At 41.9% G+C, this 20827-nt stretch overlaps 1 protein-coding gene across 3 annotated transcripts in view; it reads left to right on the top strand.

Annotated features, from left to right (window-relative positions):
* COL4A6 (collagen type IV alpha 6 chain) overlaps positions 1 to 20827 on the top strand; it is a 165146-nt gene that overhangs the window by 73614 nt on the left and 70705 nt on the right. For all 3 annotated transcript variants that reach the window (XM_088129180.1, XM_088129182.1, XM_025166593.2), the window contains 2 exons: positions 19338 to 19472; positions 20226 to 20270. In XM_088129180.1, coding sequence (XP_087985306.1) covers positions 19338 to 19472; positions 20226 to 20270 — 180 coding nt within the window. The remainder of the gene's footprint in view (positions 1 to 19337; positions 19473 to 20225; positions 20271 to 20827) is intronic.

The following is a 20827-nucleotide window of genomic DNA, read 5'->3' as shown; positions in this document are numbered from 1 at the left end:
GACATGCTAAAATGGCCATTTATGTTTTCAGGTTCCTGTTAGTGCTTCTGGTGAATGTCAGAACCCAGTGTTCAGAGAACCTGATCTAATCAATTTGGGAATATTCAGTTTTCTCAGTGTTGTGTGTGTGTGTGTGTGTGTGTGTGTGTCTGTCAGTTTTCCCTACTTCTGTAGTAAATCTGAAACTCCATAATTCTTGGCAGCAAACAGAAGTGTGATTGCTGGAAAACTCATCCTGAAAACAGTGTGGGGTGGGGACTTTAGAGGGAAAATAGTATCATGAGAACAGACTGAAGCATGAGTCTGTCACTGATCACAGTGTCCATCCTACATCATCTAACAGGAATTGAACTGAGAATGGGTTGAAACTGTAGTCTAGAAAGTTCTACTCACTCTGAGAGTTTTGAACTTATCCTCCTGGACTCATTGAAAGAAGAAGAAGAAAGGAAGTCAGTGTACAATTAAAGCTGATTTACTAATCCACTGCAGTTGTTTATTTAGCCATCCAGCCACTTGGTCTGTTTATCACTCAGCCAGTATTAGTAATTTTCTAGGCAATTCACAAATGTGGCTTTAATCATTTGCTACACCAGACAGGAAGTAATAAAGGGAGTCCTTCAGTGCATAAAAGTACTAGGTCAAGATAAGAAATAATTTCTACGGGGTCTTTGACCTGCAGCTCTAGTCATAAGTGCTTCCCTCTTTCTTCTTCTGAGGATGAGACTGGAAGTTTTTACTTTTATTTTCAAATGAGCCATAATTCCATATCTGGTCTAAAATGCAGACAGACCGTCTTGTTAAAACTTTAGTTAATTCTAACAAATCAAGATCAAGAGTGTCTTTCCTCAAAAGGGGAACTTCTACTCCACTGTTTCTGACATTACAACTGGCCCTTTCCAGTCAAACTCACAGCTAGTTGCCTAACAGCACGGTTGTGTATTTGATTCAAAGAGCATCATTGTGGTATAGCGGTGAAAGTGTTGGACTAGAAGTGGGGAGACTCAGACTGTAGTCCTCCCTCAGCCACAGAAGCTCCTGAGGGACTTTGGGCCAGTCCCTCCCCCTCAGCCCAAATGCAAGTGTTGTGTAGTGGTGATGCTGTTGGGTTACGAGTGGGAAGACCCAGGTTCTAGTCCAGCTTCCGCTATGGAAGCTCACTGGGTGTCAGCCCTTTGAGGAAAACCAGCTCCACACAGATGGGCAAGCAAGAATTACACAAACTTGTACAGTCTTTATTGCTAATATTAGGGGTAAATACAGAGTCTTGGAAACTGCCAGAGGAATTTCCGACTCATATTATTTAGTGAGTTCATTAAGGCAGAGACTTTCGGAATGTTTTGAATGTTTCTTACCACCTGGATGTAGTTGCCATGTATGAGATAAGCTACCAATAGGCTCCCTTCCTATCTCTTGGTTGTTTATGTTTAACATTCCTTCCATTAGTCTCCCAACCTCCCTGCAGTCTCTCACACTGGGTGATTTGGAGCCAGCCAGTCTCTCAGCACAACCTACCTCACAGGGCTTCTTGGGGGGGGAAATAGGTGCACCCCTTGGAGTTCTTGAATGAAAAACAGGGTATAAATCTAATAAAGGAATGCAAGACTTGAACTAAAATGGAGTTTTTGAACCCCCACATATCAGTCAACTACTTTGTCCCCCAAGTCTACCCTTGTGTGCTTAAATACTTTCCCCCTCTGTTAGCAAACTATTATTGGTCAGACATCCATTGGATAAAGACTTTTCCCTGGGTTTCTCAAATGAGTTTTACTTGAGAGAGTAAAACTTTGCCAGTAAACCTATGCACAATAGTTAGTAACCTGCAAAGAAGAAAAAAAAAAGTCATCCTAATGTAGGCCAGCAGTGGATTGATGGAGACCTTTGACTGCTGGAATCATTGAGTTGGAAGGGATCTCGGAGGTCATCACATCCAACCCACTGCAGGATTCACTACACCATCCCCAATAGATGATGAACCAGCTTCTGTCTGAAACCTCCAGTGAAGGGGAAGAAATCACTCCATGTGGTAACCTATTCCATTGATTGACAGCTCTTACCATCAAGAGGTTCTTCCTAATGTCTAATCTGTATCTATTTGAAGACAGCGATCATGTCCCCTCCCAACCTTCTCTTCTGTAAGCTAATCTTGATAAAAGCTCTCTTACTCCCATACCAGAACCAGGAGAAGGATCACTTGTTCACCTTGCCAGTTTTCTCATGCATTGGCAATTCCTTGTCATTTATAGTACCAGTGACAAAGAGAACAGCTACCGCAGAAGTAGAATGCATATGCAATTGACTCTTTGCAACCTTGTCCTGTTTCGGCGTGAACTCCAGGAACGGGTATCCAACTGAAGCTATCAAGGACCTGCATGGCTTTGCTTCTAATGGCCTAGAGTAGGGTTTCCCAACCTTGGCAATTTTATAAAATGTGGATCAACTCCCAGAATTCCCCAGCCAGCTTTCTGGAAGTTGAAGTCTGTACATCTTAAAATTGCTGAGGTTTAAGGTGAAACGCTGGAGTAGACGACAACATGTGTGGCCGCTAAGGGTGAAAAGAATAGTCTCCTGGCATTATCCATGGGTAAAGCCTATTATGAGATCTCTCCATCATCCAAAGTGCTTAAATTGTTTGCTGCTCGTGCAGCAACTTGATTGCTGTGAGCCTCCTTAAGCCACTAGCTTTCACAGATGAGTGAAGTGGATCTCTTGTCTCATTGCAAGTTGTCTTTTGCTTGACCAAAGACATTGGTATTCACCCAGATGTTGGCGTCCTTCAGATGGGTATCCAGTTTGATGGCACTAATATTGCCATAAACCATATTCCATCTCATAAGGGTCTCATAAGGGACCAAGGATGACTTCTTTCTCTGGATGCTTGACTTTGGAATGCATTGGCATTAAAAATGTATATGAATTAGCAGCACATCCTAGTCCAGTGTGAAGCATTCCAATGGTTCAGAAACACCTGGCTTTGATATTCAGTATTGAATTTGAAATACATTTTTCTGGACATCACTAGAGGTGTGAACTGATTTTGAAATGACAGGATTAGGCTACTTGTGCCTTCAGATAAAAACTCTTTCCAGACTTTTCTAGTTGAGGAAATTCATGGGGAATGAATCTTATCAACAGCGTCATGGTACCTCAATGGAAATGTCAGTTTGCAAGGTAGTGTATCTTTTGAAGAACTAGGAAAAGTGTGCGTGTGTGTGTTTATTCTTGTAAAATTTAATTCAGTTTGACGAAATAGAACTTGCCTTTGAAATTTCTTTCAGAGGAGGAAAGAGTTTAGGTGAAATTCTTGTGAGTGGAAATGGCTGTTCTTGCATTTATTTAATTATAAGACAGCCAAATGATGTGAGTGAGTATCCTTTTTTTCATTCACTCCCTGGCTTCCCATGCTTTAGCTAAATCCCAGGCAAAGACATCAGGAAGTAACTTTTTTTTTTTAAGGAACAAAATGTGATCAATTAGGGAGGTTTCTTAGTGATGGAAATATGCGTATAGGTGGTCCACAGTTTAATAACAAGTTCTGTTCCCAAGATCTGTCCTTAAGTTGAATTTGTCGTAAGTCGGAACGGTATTATATAATACCGTATAAGTAGTATTGTGTAATGAGCTCAAATCATTGTGTTTTTAACTTGAATTTTACTACAATAGTCTGAATTCTTAACTGTGGGTTATCCATAAACTGGGCGTTCTTAACCCAGGGACTACCTGTATTAGAAAATAGCATGATCATAGAAGCCACAGAAGTAATAAATAACTGTCCTGTTTACAGGGAGGAATAAAAACACTGCCAAGAAAAATGTGATGGACATTCTTAAGCAGGTTAAAAATAAGATTAAAAAAAAACAAACACACTAGGACCCCCTTTGACCATTTTCCACATAGCATTGTAAGTAATGGCTGCTGAGAACAATGAAGGAGAGAAGAATTAAATTGTTGCCCGCTGCTTATGAGCTCACTATGGTGATCTGTGGACTACCATGAAAAGATGCTGGAGCACGTGAATCCCTTGACTGGATTCGCCAGAGATCTTTGGTCCTACCGATTTTTAATACATTTCTCTTAGATCTCTTCTGAAAGCACTTAGGAATACTTCACATTCTTTTGGGTGTGTGTGTGGGGAATATTGACATAACTGAAATGTAGCTTTCAACTCTTCAAAGGTTTCGGTTGCCTTAGGAGCCCTGGTATGATAATGTTATGTACTAGCGTTGAGAAAGTCCTCCTTTTCCATGGTTCTCTAAACACCATTGACTTTCTGTTTTCTTGAATTATTTTTATTATTTTGGAGAGCTGCTTGTTATGGTTCATATCAATCTCCCTGAAGCTATGGAAAGACCCAGATGGCTGGTTATCTTATGATCAGAGCCAGATTGCTGATAGCTGCACAGTAGCTCCCAGCGATCGGGGGCAGCCGTGCTTCCTTCTGCCTCTCATCAACAAGCAAATGCACATAAAATCTTGACAGGTGAGATCTTTGACCAGACCTCAGATGTGGGTGTACAAAGGGCCTGGCTTAAGCCCCAGCCTGATACACAATTGAATATTCTGCACAGTCATGAATTCCAGCCATAGAGGGACAGGAAGCCCCAACGAATTATGGGTCTCAGCTTGACCATAGATCCCTCTAGCCCTTTGTTGTAGGGGATTTTGGAAACAATTGGGGCTGTCTATCAAAGATTGAGCAAACTGGAAGTGCACTTTATATCAACAGATGAACAAACAGCCTTTGGGAGTGTTAATACAGCCACGTAGTAAAAAGGCCAAGGACTTTATTGAAATGATGACAGGCACTCCTGGAATGAGCTGATGATTGTATAAGCCTTTTCCAGTGAGAATTCTAGATGAGGAACTCAGGCCTTTTGATGCTTTGTCTACTTGCATTAGAGAAGAGAGCTTTTCTTTCTTTCTTAAATCCTTTCCTTCGTTATTTTGATCAGGGGATTTTTCTTTAATTACAGCTGATTATTTCCAGGATAGCACAGTCATTGTAGCCTCTGGTAACAACTGCAGCAAGGTTCTGTGGCTTCTTAAAAACAAGAAATATTGAGGACATGCAATATTTCTGCACTTGGTTCATTTGAGAGGGTCTGGAAGATGGAGGCCTTGGTTGGGTGGAATTTCCCTCTTCTCGGTTGAGCTCAAAAATGATAGAACGAGTGCTGCCCAATTTAAGATCCTTGGGTCTGCAGAGAAACTCATGAGGGTTCTATAAAGTTGGACAATGACTTATGTGACAAGCAGCGAGCATTCCATCTCTGCAGCTTTACACACAGCACAGCTCTGTTGAGCACATGTCATGCAGCAGCAAAGCACCAGTGATACACAGTCCAGGTAGTCCTCAACTTACGACCACAATTGGGATTGGAACTTTTGTTGCTAAGTGATGTGGTCATTAAGTGAGTTGTGCCTGATTTTATGACCCTTTTTTCAGCAGCCGTTAAGTGAATCACATGGTCATTAGCAAATCTGGCTTCCCCCATTGACTTTTCTTGTCGGAAGCCCCCTGGGAAGGTTACAAATGGCAGTCACATGATCCTGGGACACTGCAACTGTCGTAAATACATGCCAGTTGCCAAACTCCCAAATTTTGATCATGCGACCGCAGGGACACAGCGACATTTGTAAGTGTGAGGATCGGTTGTAAGTCACTTTTTCTAGTGCCACCGTAACTTTGAATGGTCATTAAACAAATGGTTGTAAGTTGAAGACCTGTAGATTCTTAGGTGTTCTACTTCTTTGGTGCTGTTTGTAGAGAAGCTCTCTTTATTCCTCAGCCTCTAGTTTGCTTTAGAGTTGTGAAGGTTGAGTCCCTACCTAGCTGCCTGCCTTCCAGCCTGGATTCCAAACTAGATCAGGCCAGCATGATGTGTAAAGCATCTAATGACATTCAGCCTTCCTTGGGAAGGGCTTGTAACCTGGACTGTACAGAATACAGTACCCAAGGGGGAATTTTGGAAGGTGTGCACATGGGTACAGATCTAAGAAATTATTTTTTGTTCAACTGTACCTATTTCTTTTTCTTCTGTTTCACCCTTCTGTTTTATATTTATTTTTGCTGCTTTTTTCTCCACAATGTAATATTTATTTTAAACATTGGGAGAATTTTCCTGGCTCAAAGCAACAATCTCTAGGTGTAAACCTTGTTGACTTCAGCAGGTTTGATACAGTTCATTGGATATTTGATAATGCTGAGATCCATACTGATGAGGCCCCTTCCTCCAATGGAGGTGGGGTGGGGAGCATATGAATAATGCAGTCCACTTTGTTTGGATGCTTATTATAGCTCCAAGAGAATGCTGGGAATTGTAGTCCTGATATACCCGCAAGGCAGCAGATTGGGGAAGGCTGGTTTAATGGAACCACAGACGATACATTTGGAATAAGGCTACAATTTTAAGCATGGCATTTACTTGAAAGTTTACCTCTGCCAAGTTCAGGAGGATTTATTTACTAAGCATGTTTATTTTAATAAGGTGGATTTTATTTTCCTTGTGCTAAAAAAATACATTTAGTGTTGAGAGCGTTATTCTGCAACCTCTTTCAGAAAGCCAACAAGTGAGATGAAACTGCCACACCCTTTGCTTCTCAGAGGGGGTTGACTTGTGCCACACCCCATCCCTGCCCCCCCCCCCATTATGTTGCTTTTAGGGCTGAATACACAACTTAGCTAGGAATGTGTGAGTGGTGGTCAAAAGTGGCTGGTTCTATCTAGATCTTCTATGGGCAGCTCCTCCATGTGGTGAAGCGTTGAACTGCAGATGGCAATGAAGAGTTTTCAATCATGGAGGAGACTCCACCCATTCATTGGCTCGTTGGGTTCTGTTGGGTAGAGGGCCAGCCCTACCATGAGAAGGAAGCTGTCTTAGATTGTAGATGCCGAGAAGTGGGAGAATATTCCCTAGACTGATTTCATCATCATCAATGTGTTACCTTCACTGGCACCAAATTAAGACTTAACTACCAGCTTGGCCTTCCATACATTGAATGGGGAGAAATGCTATTTTTTGGAGTCCTTGGGGTTCTCTGAGCTTGGTTGTTTTCTTGCAAACGTTTCGTTACCCGGCTAGGTAACATCTTCAATGCTATCTTCCCCTTTGCCTCCAAAAGAAAATACTTCGGGCTAACCGTAGATAGACCGGAAGAGGTATAAGTGCTTCCTCCTTCAGGCCCAACCTCACTTAAATAAAATAACGCTCCTGAGCTTGTGTTTCTCTCTGCTTCTTTGTTTTTCATCTGGTCCAGACTTCTGATTTACAGTTTCATCATGATTGCTAGCTAAACTCCTAGGGCCTAGCTCGAAAGCAGAGAAAATAGGCTCTGTTCCATGAATGCATTTCCTCCAATAAATTTGTTTGTCTTGCCTTTTGGGTATCAGCACCCCTTTGGTTTCTCCATCGGCACTTTCACCAACCTCACTTTTGATGGTTTTATTTTTGGAGATCTTTTTAATTAAATAAAGCTGAATGAGCAGCACTCATTTTCTTTCTCTTCAATTAGTATTTTGCTACATTTGGTGTCCTACCTTGCATTTTATTTCTTGGCCAATTGGCTTGTCTTTCAGCCTCTGCTTTTTGTGTTGGGATGGAAAATTCTGGGTTCAAAAGAATGGTTTTGCCTTTTGGAACCTAGACTGGACTTATGCCCTGAGTTTTTGAATAAGAACCTTTGTTCTCACCAGTTTGTCTTCTTAGAAATGGCGTGGTTTGGCTGGTCATACCCAAAATGGCTGTTGTTCACAACCCTCTCTCAGGATTACCCTTGCCTCTCTTGGTATTTCTTGAAAGGTAGTCCTGCCTAATCAGATGAGACTTGATTTTGCTTCAGCACAGATAGGATTGGATTACACCCTACTCTCAGTGCAACTAAGGATGAAAGCAATAGAGGATGATGATGACGGATATTAGTACTGCACTCTTTATAAAATAAAGAAGCAACTCTGAGCTGAATGTGAGTGCATGCATCAGGTTGTCACTATATATCTGCAGCACAAGCAACATACAACAGTTGTGTTGAAAAGGTATGAAGGAGAAGAAAGTGGGGGAGAAGTGATGGGATTTCAAAGATCTGTCAGATGGTCTAGGTTTCCTTCCTTCCTTCCTTCCTTCCTTCCTTCCTTCCTTCCTTCCTTCCTTCCTTCCTTCCTTCCTTCCTTCCGTCCATTCGTCCGTCTGCCCAGCTTATTTGAATTGTTATCTACAGAATATCATAGTCTTCTTCCAAGATGTTTTAATCTGAAAAACAGTTGGGTGCAATTAAGCTTTCCAAAGATATGCAGGTTATATTAATTGATTATGGAGGAATGACTGTTGTTTGGCTTGTAGAAGCATAGAAAATTGGCTTGGAGAAAGGTTAGTGCTGCAGCTCAGACAAACGAGTTCTATCAAATATGAGTGATAGAAACAGGGGCTGGATTTGCACAGTAATTAAGCAATAGACTGCTTATCCATAGTTCATTTAATAAACCAGAATTTGCAGAATTCAAATGACTCATAAAGCCATAATCCATGACATATGTCACGCTGGCTGAATCCCCAAGATACATTAAGCAGCACATAAGCAAACCACATTGTGCAGCATGAATCCAGCCTTGGAATTACTCTGGCCAGGAAAGTTGGATAACACATATTGAGAACAAGAATTTGGAGAAGGCTGATTGACTCCAAAAGTAGATATCAAGGTCTTTCACATCATGTGGGACTTGACCATTTAGCTGGAGGTGCCTGGGATTGAATGTAAGACCTTCTGCTTTGGAGCCATATAGCCTACCACCGTCCTACGATTCCCCTGCAATTTCATCAGAGTCTTCTGAGTGGGCAACCATAGCAAATCTAATAAATTAAATTAATTAATCAGAAGTCACGCAGCTCAGGATAGAAGCAAGACCAGAGGGTTCTTGTCAGGCTGCCCCTTGCTAAATCTGTTGGCTGGACACGCTGAAATCAATGGGATTTGCCTGCATGTGACCATATATAGTAGAGTCAACTTGGCCAGTCCTCAGCCAGAAAAGCTCCTTGCCCACCAGAAAGGACATGGAGTGAGGAGGAAAAACACACATCAAGAGATTGCAGGATAAAAAGCTTTATAAAAGCTACAGCAGGGGGAAAAAACCCAAACAAACCCATGTTTCACCTTTGGCAGTCTTTTGCCTGCAACTGTATTTCTGTTAGCTTAGTCACTACTCAAGCATTGTTAATTATACTTTGAAAAACCCAGATCCTTGCAAGTGATTGGCTTGGGGAATGATAAAATGGGTTTAAATGATCTCTCATCAGAGCTGAAGTAGACCAGACAACTTTAAATCTCTTCTGCACAGTGCATACCTTATAAGGGATTGCTGGAGTGTTGGCTGTCTTCATCCAAAACTGAAGTGTGTGTGTGTGAGAGAGAGAGAGAGAGAAAGAGAGAGAGAGAGAGCAAGAGCTGGCAACAAGTCCTGTGTGGAGCAACCTCTTTAAAAGGTGAGGTGAGCCTCTCTCAAGAATTAACAGCAAAAACTCCTTTCTGTAGTGAGATCTGACAAGAGCCTTCCGTCCTAAAGCCTTCTAGATCCCACCCAGGATCTAGAAGAAAAAGGTTCAAGCTAAAGTGAGGGAGTGAGCGGAGTCATCAGGGCCCTGAAGTCTACATTCTGTTAGGTGACAGACCAAGATAGATGGCAGAATCAAATCCCCATTTGTTGCCCTTCAGATTGGCTGTCCAAAGCACTTGTTTCATTGCATATAAAGTTCATGGTGTTCTTGTCTCCTCTAGAACAGATACCCCAGAAAGGATGTGGAGAAGGACAGTGGGTACAACAACAGTCCTGCCTCAAGCAGTGTATTCTCTTCTTGTCCTGGCGTATGTCATCTTAGGTGTCCCCTGCTACTTTTAGGATGATTAAAGCAACTGCCTCTATGACAGCAGGTGCTAGGGGACAGTGGAGATGGTATCTTAGTTCTTTCTAAATTGCTTACCCATTCTTATCTCTGGAAGGCTAGATGTACCATGTGGTCTATTCTGCTTCTAAATGTCCTGCCATGCCTAGCCATGGTGAAGAACTGTAACTCCAAAGTACATTTTTGGTGATATCATAAGCAACAACACCCAATTCAGATGGTTTCTGGATATGGAATGGAAGGGGGTGCCATCTTGTCCTTCACTTAAGTCAGCAAGATGCCTTCGGTGGCTCCTGGTAACTTACACTGTTTTGTAGATTATTACAATTTAGGTTTTTAAGAGGGGAGTGAAGAAAGGTTGGGAAGATAAGGAGAAGCTGGGAAGGAAGAAAAGGAGAAGCAAAAAGTTAGACATGCATAGAGGGAAAAAAATGAAAAGAGACCCTCGCATAGCAAGTGGGGAGCTAAAAATGAGTCTAGCCCAGGATCAAGCCTGACATTATATCTTGGCTGAGGTTGGTACCGTTGGAAAGCCCAGAGGGCTGATGCCAGTATCCATCTGATTTTACACTTGTTTACAATTCCCAGAATCCACCACCATTGGTCATGTTGCTAAGGCTGATTGGAGATGAAATTCACAGCTCTGGTGAGCACCGAGTTGCCCACGCCCCACTTCAGTCGCTTTTCATCATTCTCTTAGGAGAATCATGTGCACACAGAAATAAGTTACTATTTGTCCACTCGAGAATTAAAATACAACATTAACTTGTATTTTTCAGTGCAATGTAGTTTGCAACGGGTGAAGGGCTGATCTAAATTAAGAAAACGATACTGGAAAGTCATTTTTAAAAATATCCCCAGTGCTATTCAAAATTGGAATTCTCGTAGGATTTCTGGCTACGATGGGACTGGTCATGGGATACGTGCCAAGCTCATTGCTGACAAAAGTTGTTTTCTAGATTATTTTTAAAGGGAATTTAGAAATTCAGACCATAAAAGAAGGCATCTGAGGTGAAATAGGGAGTTAGTGGAGTGATGAGTCTCTCCTGAGTTTAGACAGTAAATAAAAGTTCTACCAAAAAAAGCAGAACAGAAGTTCTAGCTGTTCCTTATGTGTTTATTACAAAAAAAAAAAGAATTTTTTAAAAGAAACACCACCTGCTGTGGAGCTGTCCCGTGTTGCATTATATTTGGCGAATGCAGGGTGAGTTATAACTCATTTTCTGCAATGGGAACAATGGCAATTATCAGAGGCTATTACTAGCTATAGAAGGAGGTTCATCTGCATACCATTAAAATTCCCAAAGCCAGATTTTAAGCTGTGTTGCTACTGAGGCTGGTTGCAGTTTGCTCTGTGTCTGCAAAACCCACGGTGAACTGTCCTTGCTTCTTAAAACAAAGGGTAAATTCCTGGCATGTCTCTAGTTCCATTCATTCCAAAGTCTCATTTTTGTCCTCAATTAAGGAGAAGGTAACAAGCACTTCCCAGCCCTTGCTAATCTGACAAATCCATGGATGGGATCTGGTATAATTGCAAGTTATCTGCATTCCGGCTGGCCTAGAGCTATCCCTTCTCTGCCTCTGATGTTGTTTAAACGATACGGGTTTGATCCTCCCTGGTGGCATAGGAGCTTGCAAGATGCAGTGGGGGAGAAGCAGCCCCAGAGAAGAACTTGGCACCTGCTCCATCATTCCTAGGGACAGCCTCACCCCCTCAGGGTGATCGGTTTTAGCAAGGGGACTGGTTGGATTTCATTCACCCTCTGCTTTCTCAATCATCTCGGAGAAGCAGAGAACTGAGTTCACATATGACCTGTGCAAAGTTGGTCTCAGCTTGAGGAGAAAGTGAAAGTTAGGAGATCCTTTCAGTTTTCTGTTCATTGTCCCTTGCACATTTTCTGATATGGATTTCTCCCTTTGCCTGGTGCATACTCTTAGTGCCAACCCAGGCTGACTTGCTTATTTTTCCAAGTTAGGATACTAAAAGTCTGCCCTCAAAATAATGTCCTACGCACCTTCGCTGACCATAAAAGGATAACAATAATACATGAAATAACAAATAAGAATGCTCTCAGGAAATCTAGTGTCCACTGCTTCATTCTGTCTAATTGTCGGCTCCTGCTTGCACATAGACATAATATATATCCACAGAGCTACCAAAATAGCTTTGGGGTGAAGCTTGGGTCAAATAAGAACCGGCTGGCACATTTTTCTGGAAGTCCCTTTGTGATTATATATCACTTTATGGCATTGAAGTCAAATGGATAGGACTGTAGCTCTGTAGTGGGTCATCTGCATCCACGCAGAAGGTATCTTTAGCATCTCAAGCTCCTGATGCGATCAGGTTGAAGGCCATGTGAATGGCCTTATTCTATCAGAGGAAAGATCATATTGGAGTCAGGCTAAATGGAGCTTTTAACAGCTTATTCTGTAAGTGTGCAAAATACTTCCTTATAGGTACAGTCCTCACAACAAGTATATTAGGTTAGTGGATGCCATGCGCATTCGTGAACACAAGTCCAGTTTGAGAGGATTTGAGAGGTCAACGTGCTTTTGACCATACCCATATCATCCCAGGAGTTCAATTCACTTTGAGAAGTCTTCACTGTCCCATAAGCTCCAGGTTGAGAAATGGAGGTGAACAGATACAGCTATCTGACAATAAATGGAAACTAAGGAATTTTAGGGGACCCTCCAAATTCTGGGTCCAGATTGATTTTCCATAATGCTGTCCAAACAGCACCACTTTGACTGGCTTAAGGCAATATGTGCGACCAGGATAAGTGGGATTGGTTTGTTAGTTTGCTGGATCAGTAAGAGCTGTCGTTTTAAGCCAGAATCTGCTTTATTTCTTAGGGCATAACTTCTTTAATTTGCAATATTTATATTTATTTATTTTACAATATTTATAGCTTGCCCCAACCCAACCCAAACAGCCTCTGGGTGGGATATAGCAAAATCAGAACCAAAAAAGAAAGTAAAACCCATATATAAATAATAAAACTAGTTGTGAACAAATTAAAGCATCACAGGCACTATTAAATTAATCTTAGGACCAAACTTCGCTGGAACATCACCATCTTGGCTAGGTTTCCAGGTGTGAGTAGAGTAGAGGCCATTCATACTCCAGAGAAGGTGTTCTGTAAAATGATGGTCACCACTGAGAAGTTCGGTTATCTGGTCCACAAATGCATCTACTTCATGAGGAGAGGAGACCAGCAACAGCCCCGCTTTGGATGACCAGACCAGACCGGACAGGCAGATTCAGTTTTCAATCCGACTTGGGATGTGAATGTAGCAGCTGTGTTGTTGTTTTTTACATGCTCAAGGGCTTCACGTGTTGTGTGAGCCCAACCCAGGAGTATGAATGTGTGTTATATAGGGAAGGGAGGTGCTTAAGTTTTGCACTTCCAATCTTACTTGAACTAATCTCACTCAGAGCTTCCCCCTCACCCCCAAACAGCACTCTCAACAAATAGTATTTATCTTCCCCATTTTTATTTTTATTTTTTTGTCTTATGCCTATTGATGGTGGGGGCCCCTGCTAACCTTGGATTTGTACTTGGATAGAAGTCTAAGAGATCCCAGGTCTATAGATGAGGCTGGGAAGTAAATAAAATTAAATTTAAGAATCCCAGAAGGCAGTGGAAAACCTGTTCCAGATTGTTGCCAAGAAAAATACATGGGTGTGTTTATGTAGATACCAGCTTCTCAACTCAGAGGAGACGTTCCTTTCTCTGCTAAAGGTCTGAAATCTTGAGGTGGTGTTTTGCTCAACGCTGCTTCACAAGTTCTTGGAGGAGAATCAATTCAAATGAGGAAATTCCTGTTTTGTAGCTAACTCAGTTAGCTACTACAGTCTTATATCAGCTGGAAACACTTAAAACTTATAGAGTGGGAGATGTTCTTCTAGCAACAGGATTAATGTTTATTGTGATTAACTGAAAGATGATTTTTAATTTTTGTTTTGTTTTTTCCCCTTGAAAACATCCAGGGGTCACTTGAGTGTATGAAAACTTCCAGTTTTTTACTTGAACAGAAAATGTTATAAGCAATAGCAAAAAACAGCACCAAACACCCTGTCTCCCAAATCTCCAAGGGCAGTTTCACGCAGTTTTGACAGATGTGACAAAATACTGCCCTGTTCCAAAGGATGAGCCTCTAGTGCCTATAAAAGTGCATTTGTGTGTTTAAAAAAGCAGGAAGGGAAAAAATGATAACCCAAAGATCAAATCAGTGCATACAGTGAGAGTACAAAAATAAGAACAGCAGTCCTGAAATCAAACTTCACTTTGGCAGCCAATTCTAACTAATTATAGCATCTTAGCGTTATGATTTAGCTTTTGAATTTACCCCTCGCTATTCTATTCCATTTTTCTCTGTTTAAGAGTGTTGTGAGATATCATGAGCTTTGTGGTTAAGTGAGGATCCAAAACAGAGATGCACAACTTCCTTGCAGCTGTGAGTTGGCTTGACTTTGAAATCTTTTTAAATTTTTATTTATTTGGCTCCTGGAAGATGTGGGGAGTGCTGTTTGGTAAAATCACTGGGATTGATAGGGTAAAACTCTGCATGTGTAAATGGAATGGAACTTGCTATGAAACCCTGAAGTATCTCCATGCAGGGAAGTTGATATATAGAAGGAGTTACCACGCAATGGAACTGTTTCCTCTTTGGACTGACTTCCAACAATGTAGTGCACCCACTAAAAAGGCAAATGGTGTCTTGGGGTGCACTGACAGGAGGTTAATGTCACGGGAAGTAATTGTTCCACTCTACTGTGCCTTGGGTAGACCCTGCTTGAAGTACTACATCCAGTTTTGGGTACTTCAGTTCAGACTATGACAAATTTGAGCAAGTTCAGAAGAGGGCTACCAAGATAGTGAAAGATCTGGAAGCCAAGTCTTACCAGGAATGGTTGAAGACTTTGGGTACTTTTAGCCTATAGAAAAGACAACTCTGAGGAGAGACGATAGCAGTATTTAAATATTTGAAGCTTTGTCACGGTGGACTTAATTCTCTGTTGCTTCAGAGACTATAGAGAACAGGAAAGAACCAGTTGGTTCAAATTGCAAGGAAGGAGCCTCAAGCTAGAATCAGGAGGAGGTTCCAGATTATATGAGCGGTCAGCAAGCGGAACAGCCTGCTAAATTAAGTAGTGAATTCTCTATCACTGGAGGTCTTCAGTCAGAAGCTGGATGGTCACCTGTGCTCTAGTGGCTCCTGCCTTGAGCAGGGTGTTGAATATTGTCAGCCTTACCAGGTAGACCAAACAGGAAACATGACCAGATAACCTAATTCTACTTTATTGTAAAGTTACATTAACAGAATCTTGCAAGTCTGAAAGTACATCTCCCCCCCCGCACTCCCTTTACAGCCTGAGAAACTAGGGAGGGTTTCCTCTGAGCCTCTTGCCCCACCCACTATCCTGCTGTGGGCTATGGAGTCTCGTTTCTGACCATTCCCTAGGCAGCATCTCTTCGTCCTGTCTGTCTCCCAAGGTCTTTCCCACCAGTTTAAGAAGGCTGACAAAAACACAGAAGCATTTGTATCAGCTATGTGCTTATACCTTAAGTGCAGTACAAGACTTACTTTTCCTCACATCGACAACACTGTGGGATAGGTTGGGCTGAGAGGGAGGGACTGGCCCAGAGTGCCTCAGGGAGCTTCTGTGGCTGAAGGTGGGGGGCTAGAACCTGGGCCTCCCCACTCAGAGACCAGCAGTTTCGCCACTACATCACACTGGCTTTCAGTGAATGAGTGTAGAGATAAAACCTTCAGCCATCTGTGATGAAGTTGGTAGCCTGTGGCTCCTAAGCCTCTTTTTTGTGTCCCCACTTCAACTCTTGCTGAAAACCAGTGACAATATTTCCTGCCATTTTCAGGCCAGGGACCTCTTAAGAACTGCCTTTTAATCCCTAAACCAGTGTAATGACATTATTTTATGTCATTCCCCCAGAATTTCTGCTCTCCAAAATCTTGGGAAAACTTGAAAATTCCAGCCCCAGTCACACCTGCAACATGGCCCTACAGATAGTCCTTGTTTAGCAACCACACTTGGGGCTGGCAACTCAGTTGTTAAGCAAAGTGGTCGCTAAGTGAAACCACGACTGTACTAATTATCCGAATTCAGCTTTCCTTTGCTTTACAGACCTGCGAAGGTCATCAGTGCAAGTATTGGTTTTAAAGTTACTTTTTCATTGTTGTAACTGTGAATGGTCACTAAATGAGGCAGTCACTAAATGAGGACTACCTGTACAGGATTCATTTGGCATACTTTTTAACTTACTTCAGCCCTGCTGTCCCCCCAGAATGTGTGTCCAAAAAGTTGCCCATCCCAGTCTATGTCCGAGTTTGCAATCTGACCCTTCTGTATTGTAACAGATGCCTTAGCCAAATTCCCACCCCACCCCTCAAGATGTGTTTGGCTGCAAATTGAAATCTGCATTGGAGGTTTCCTCCATGGATACACGAATGCTGACCAAACCATAATGGGAGCCATATTTGCATACCCGTGTGTGACAGATACTCCTTTTCAATTAGGCCTGGCCTGGCCTGGCCAGTTAAAAGCTGCTTGCATGTTAGTAACCATGAAGTGTGATTATCTCATATGTTCTTGATAACTCCATTGCACCTTCAGCATGTCAAAGAACCCCCTTATCAAAGGCTTCTTTGCCAAATGTTTTACTTAACAGAGATGTGGAGATACCCATTAAAAACCCAAGGAAGATTCCCCAAGCTTTAATGCAAATGTTTAATGCAGCAATGGAACTCCCAGTAGAAGTTCAACAGAGATTTAAAATAAAGCCTTCAACTGTTTGTTCAGCAAGTGTGCAAAACACTTCCTTGTAGATACACTCTCACAGCAACCTCGTAAAGTTGGTGGATATGGTGGGAAAGTTGTCCCTTGTACCACAAGATCATCTTGGGTTTCAGCCAGACAGCAGCATTCACCATGGCCTCCAGCTGGTTTTTAAGGGAGGAGGAGGAGGAGGAGGGAGGATGTATGTCAGTAATGCCCAATGGAGGAGAATGACTGTAGCTGCTTTATTGGTTGATTGTGGCATTTACTTTTATTTTAAAGGCAACACCACCTGTTTATTTCTAATGCGGAAGGCATAGTTGTGAGGCCTCCTTGTTGACTTCAAAACCAGGAGTTAATGACATTTATAAGAATTAGATTATTGTGGCTTAGTCACATTATAAGGGATATTAGTGATAGCTTGCTGTGATTCTGGAGCCATCTCAGGATCCTGGGATAAATTTAGAAGTACTGTTAAATTTGTTCTTTTGGGTATAAGGTAATAACTTTGTGCCATTTATTCTTCTTTTCTTTCCTTGGATTACAATTCAGATCCCACATTCAGTTTCTCCACCACAGAACTCTGCTAGTAATCAACCATCCATGCAGCTTTCTAACTTTTGGGGACTGTAGCACAGAGAGAGCTTCAGGATAATTAATTCCACATCTTTGTCTTGGAAGAAGGAAAAAATCCATGGACCACATTTGGTCTCCCTGTCCTTTCTTTGACCCCTCTTGAGCTCCCCATCATACCCACAACATTTTATGGCACAATGTTGTTATTGTTGTTCCTTCTCCTTCTCCTCCTCCTCCTCCTCCTCCTTTACAGAAAGAAGCAAAATAAGTATATGAAATCACTGATAAGCTTGACATACCTTTTTTGCTTTTGAAAGAAGAAAGGTAACATTCCCACCCAAAACAAAAAACAAAAATCCAGCTCAAATGTTTCATCCCTGTCCTTCCAGAGTGTGTCATCACAGTTATTCTAGTAGCTCCTGGATTCTGATTTTTTTTTTTTAAGAAAAGGAGCTGACTCCTTTATTTCGTTTTCTTCTTTTCATGCTGTTCTGCCAGCATGGAAGGAGATCTGTGTGGGGAGAACTTCTATGTTCTCCGTGGAGTTTAGACACTCTGTATGTGATCCATATGTTACAACTGTGCTAGCTTTTCTTCTTGACTTTTTGTTTAAATAAAAACCAGTGTTTAAAACTGTTTTACAATGTTATTACAGCCGAAAATAATAAATTTAACTGATACGGAGGGGGTTCTTTCCTACATGCTGCATGAGACTCTTGTTTTGATTATATAATTCATAAACGTTGACGCAAACAAGCCCTTTCAAAGACAACTGTAGAGTTTTGCTAGCTATCTCAGCTCTAAAGTTTTGAGTTTGTCTTCCAAAAAAATTAATGAACCAGTTAATGACCCCAAGATGTGGCAGAACAAATATCAGTTTCTATTTTTAGAATCTGCCAGTGTCATTGGAGGCTCCCTTTTATGTTTGGTCACTTAAAGAAGTTGGTTGATAGGCCATGGGGAGGCCTTTTCTGTAGCAGTCTAAGTTGGAAGACCTGCAAAGAGGAGGATGTCCATCCTGGTAGATTGTTGGACAAACTGCTGATTCATTCTTAAGTTGAGCTGAAATCTTTCTTCTTAAGTTGAACTGAATTTCCACCTTAAGTTCATCTGAAATCTACCTTCTCAAAATTTAAGCATTTGACATTTAGCTCTGGGGTCCCAGAGAACATATTTATTTATTTATTTATTAGTTTTGATGCCAACCAACTCTGGGCATCTCACCAGAAATAAACAGCCACATAAAAGCAACAAGATACAATAACACTGACTGAAACAAATTAGAAAAATAACGACATAAACGTTGCGTGGGTCCGTGCACATGCCTTCAAGTCAGTGTTGATTCCTGGCGATTGCCTGAACTAGTCCCTGCAGTTTTCTTGGCAAGGTTTTTGGAAGTGGTTACCATTGCCTTTTTCCAAGGGCTGAGAGAGAGTGACTGGCCCAAAGTCACCCAGCTGGCTTTGTGCCTAAGGCAGGACTAGAACTCATGGCCTCCCAATTTCTAGCCTGGTACCTTTAATGACTATACCAAACTGGCTCTCGTAAAATAATTAAAACGTGGCCATCCAGGCAACATATCAAAACATAAAAATTATAACCAGGGGAGTCTCACCCACCCTACCCCAAGGTCTGGGAGAACAGCCAGGTTTTCAAGACTTCTTCCTCCTTGTAGTTCAGTGAATGAGGGAGGTGTCTGTCTGAGCCACTTCTGTCTGTTGTGGCTTAAAATATGTTTCACCACTTGTCATCCTGGCAACAGATCTTACATATCCTTGTCAAGATCATCTTCCTTACTCTCTCCATCTTGAGAAATTCTGAGAAATCAGCTTCCCAATTTCTCTGCTCACGAATTTGTTAGACATTCTTCAGAGGCCTTTTATGGCTCTATGTTTGCTATAGCCCTGACCATATTGATGCCACCTTCTTCACTCTTCTTTAGGTGGAACATGGACCTTCAGTTGAGGACTTCGTTCTCAATAGTTCGCTGATGTATACTTGACTCATATTAGGATGAGGATCTGCAGACGATTATTGGGGAAAAAAATAAAACATTCCTTCCTTCCTCTTAGGGTCAACCAGGACCAATCGGGAACCAAGGACCAATGGGCCTTGAAGGCTTTACTGGGCCAGAGGGCGTGAGAGGAGTGAAAGGAGAGAGGGGCGTAACAGGACCTCCAGGTGCAGCTGGAATGAAGGGAGACAAGGTAAGTTCATTCATGCCTTTAGGTTTCTCATACATCTTCAGAGTCAGCCCTGCAGTGGCAATCTGCTACTTTTTGCTGTATCGTTTGGGGCACAAAACGGTATTCAATATATCCAGGGTAATGACATTTCTGAACGTTCGCCAACAATCTGCTCTCATACATATACGCTATTTTACGGTGTGTATTTCACTAAAACTTACTCCCTAGAGCTGTGCAAAACATTGGAAGAGGGCCACTTCCAGAGTGCCCCTCAGAACCTGCCGATGGAAGTGTCAAGGTGCTGTGATCTTTGAAGCTCCAAGGACTTCCCAACATTTTGTGTAGACCTTTACCAGAATTGGAAAGCTACTTGAGTGTGACTCAGAAGGAAAGAAAGACTGTTCTCTGTGTTTGTTTAACCAGAATCTCTTTATCTATTAATAGGACTTAGATGAAGCTCTGATCTCACTGTAACTGACAGTACTGTGGGGTTATGCATGATTTTAGAGGATTTACAGACTTTCTCTTACCACTGTGTTTGACATATCTGTAGCCCACCCACTCAGAATCCGGAGAATCTCAGAAATCATCTGCATAAAGAATTAGTCTTGACTGGGAACCAAAATGCAACTAAAATAATACAAAGACATTATCTGTAGCAAGTTCATCCTTGGTTTTAAACCTATCATTGTTCTAGGCTAGCTGCCTTAAGAACTGGACTTAGAGTTATAAAAAAGGACAAACACTCAACTGTATTCCTTTTTCTTCTTTTAGGGCCCAATGGGGGTTCCTGGATTTCCTGGAATTTATGGAGTTCCGGTAAGTCTCTCTGGATTCCCCAGGACTTAAGTGCACAAAGTGTATCTCTTAGTGGGGCTTTGGCCACCAACAGTTCTGGGTTTGAATTCAAGTACATATTTTCTTTGTCCTTGACTGATGGTGCTAGTGAGGGTGGTCCAGCAAAAAAATGCCATGGTGAAGATGATTGTATGAATCTGGTAGGGCAGCTATTCTGCTTTGCTATAAGGGGATATTCCTTTGCTACTAACTGAAGTAGGGGAGGGACCATCACCCAGTCAGTAAGGCAGCTAGGTCTGGACCATAGAATGAATATTGAGGCTCCAGCAGCCAGGGAGACTCCAAATGACCAGCCACAAAATGGCAGGTGATTGGGGCTGCAGCACACACAGCCACATCAACATTAGAATCCATTATTTCTTCTTCTATAGCCAAGAAGGAATTGCTTGGCCACGCGCATAGTTGCCAATGCTCAGTTTATTGCTTTAGTTTTTTTTAAAAGGACTAGCACTTGGTAGAAAAGCCATGAAGGCCTTGAAAAAGAAATTCAAATGCCATGATGAGATCAGATACCTACA

Source organism: Python bivittatus, unplaced genomic scaffold (assembly GCF_059951505.1).
Source record: "Python bivittatus isolate LINGU-HERP-01145 unplaced genomic scaffold, Pbiv_v1 ctg000790_np1212, whole genome shotgun sequence".
NCBI classification, from domain to species: domain Eukaryota; kingdom Metazoa; phylum Chordata; class Lepidosauria; order Squamata; family Pythonidae; genus Python; species Python bivittatus.
This window is presented reverse-complemented; position numbering and strand designations above follow the sequence as displayed.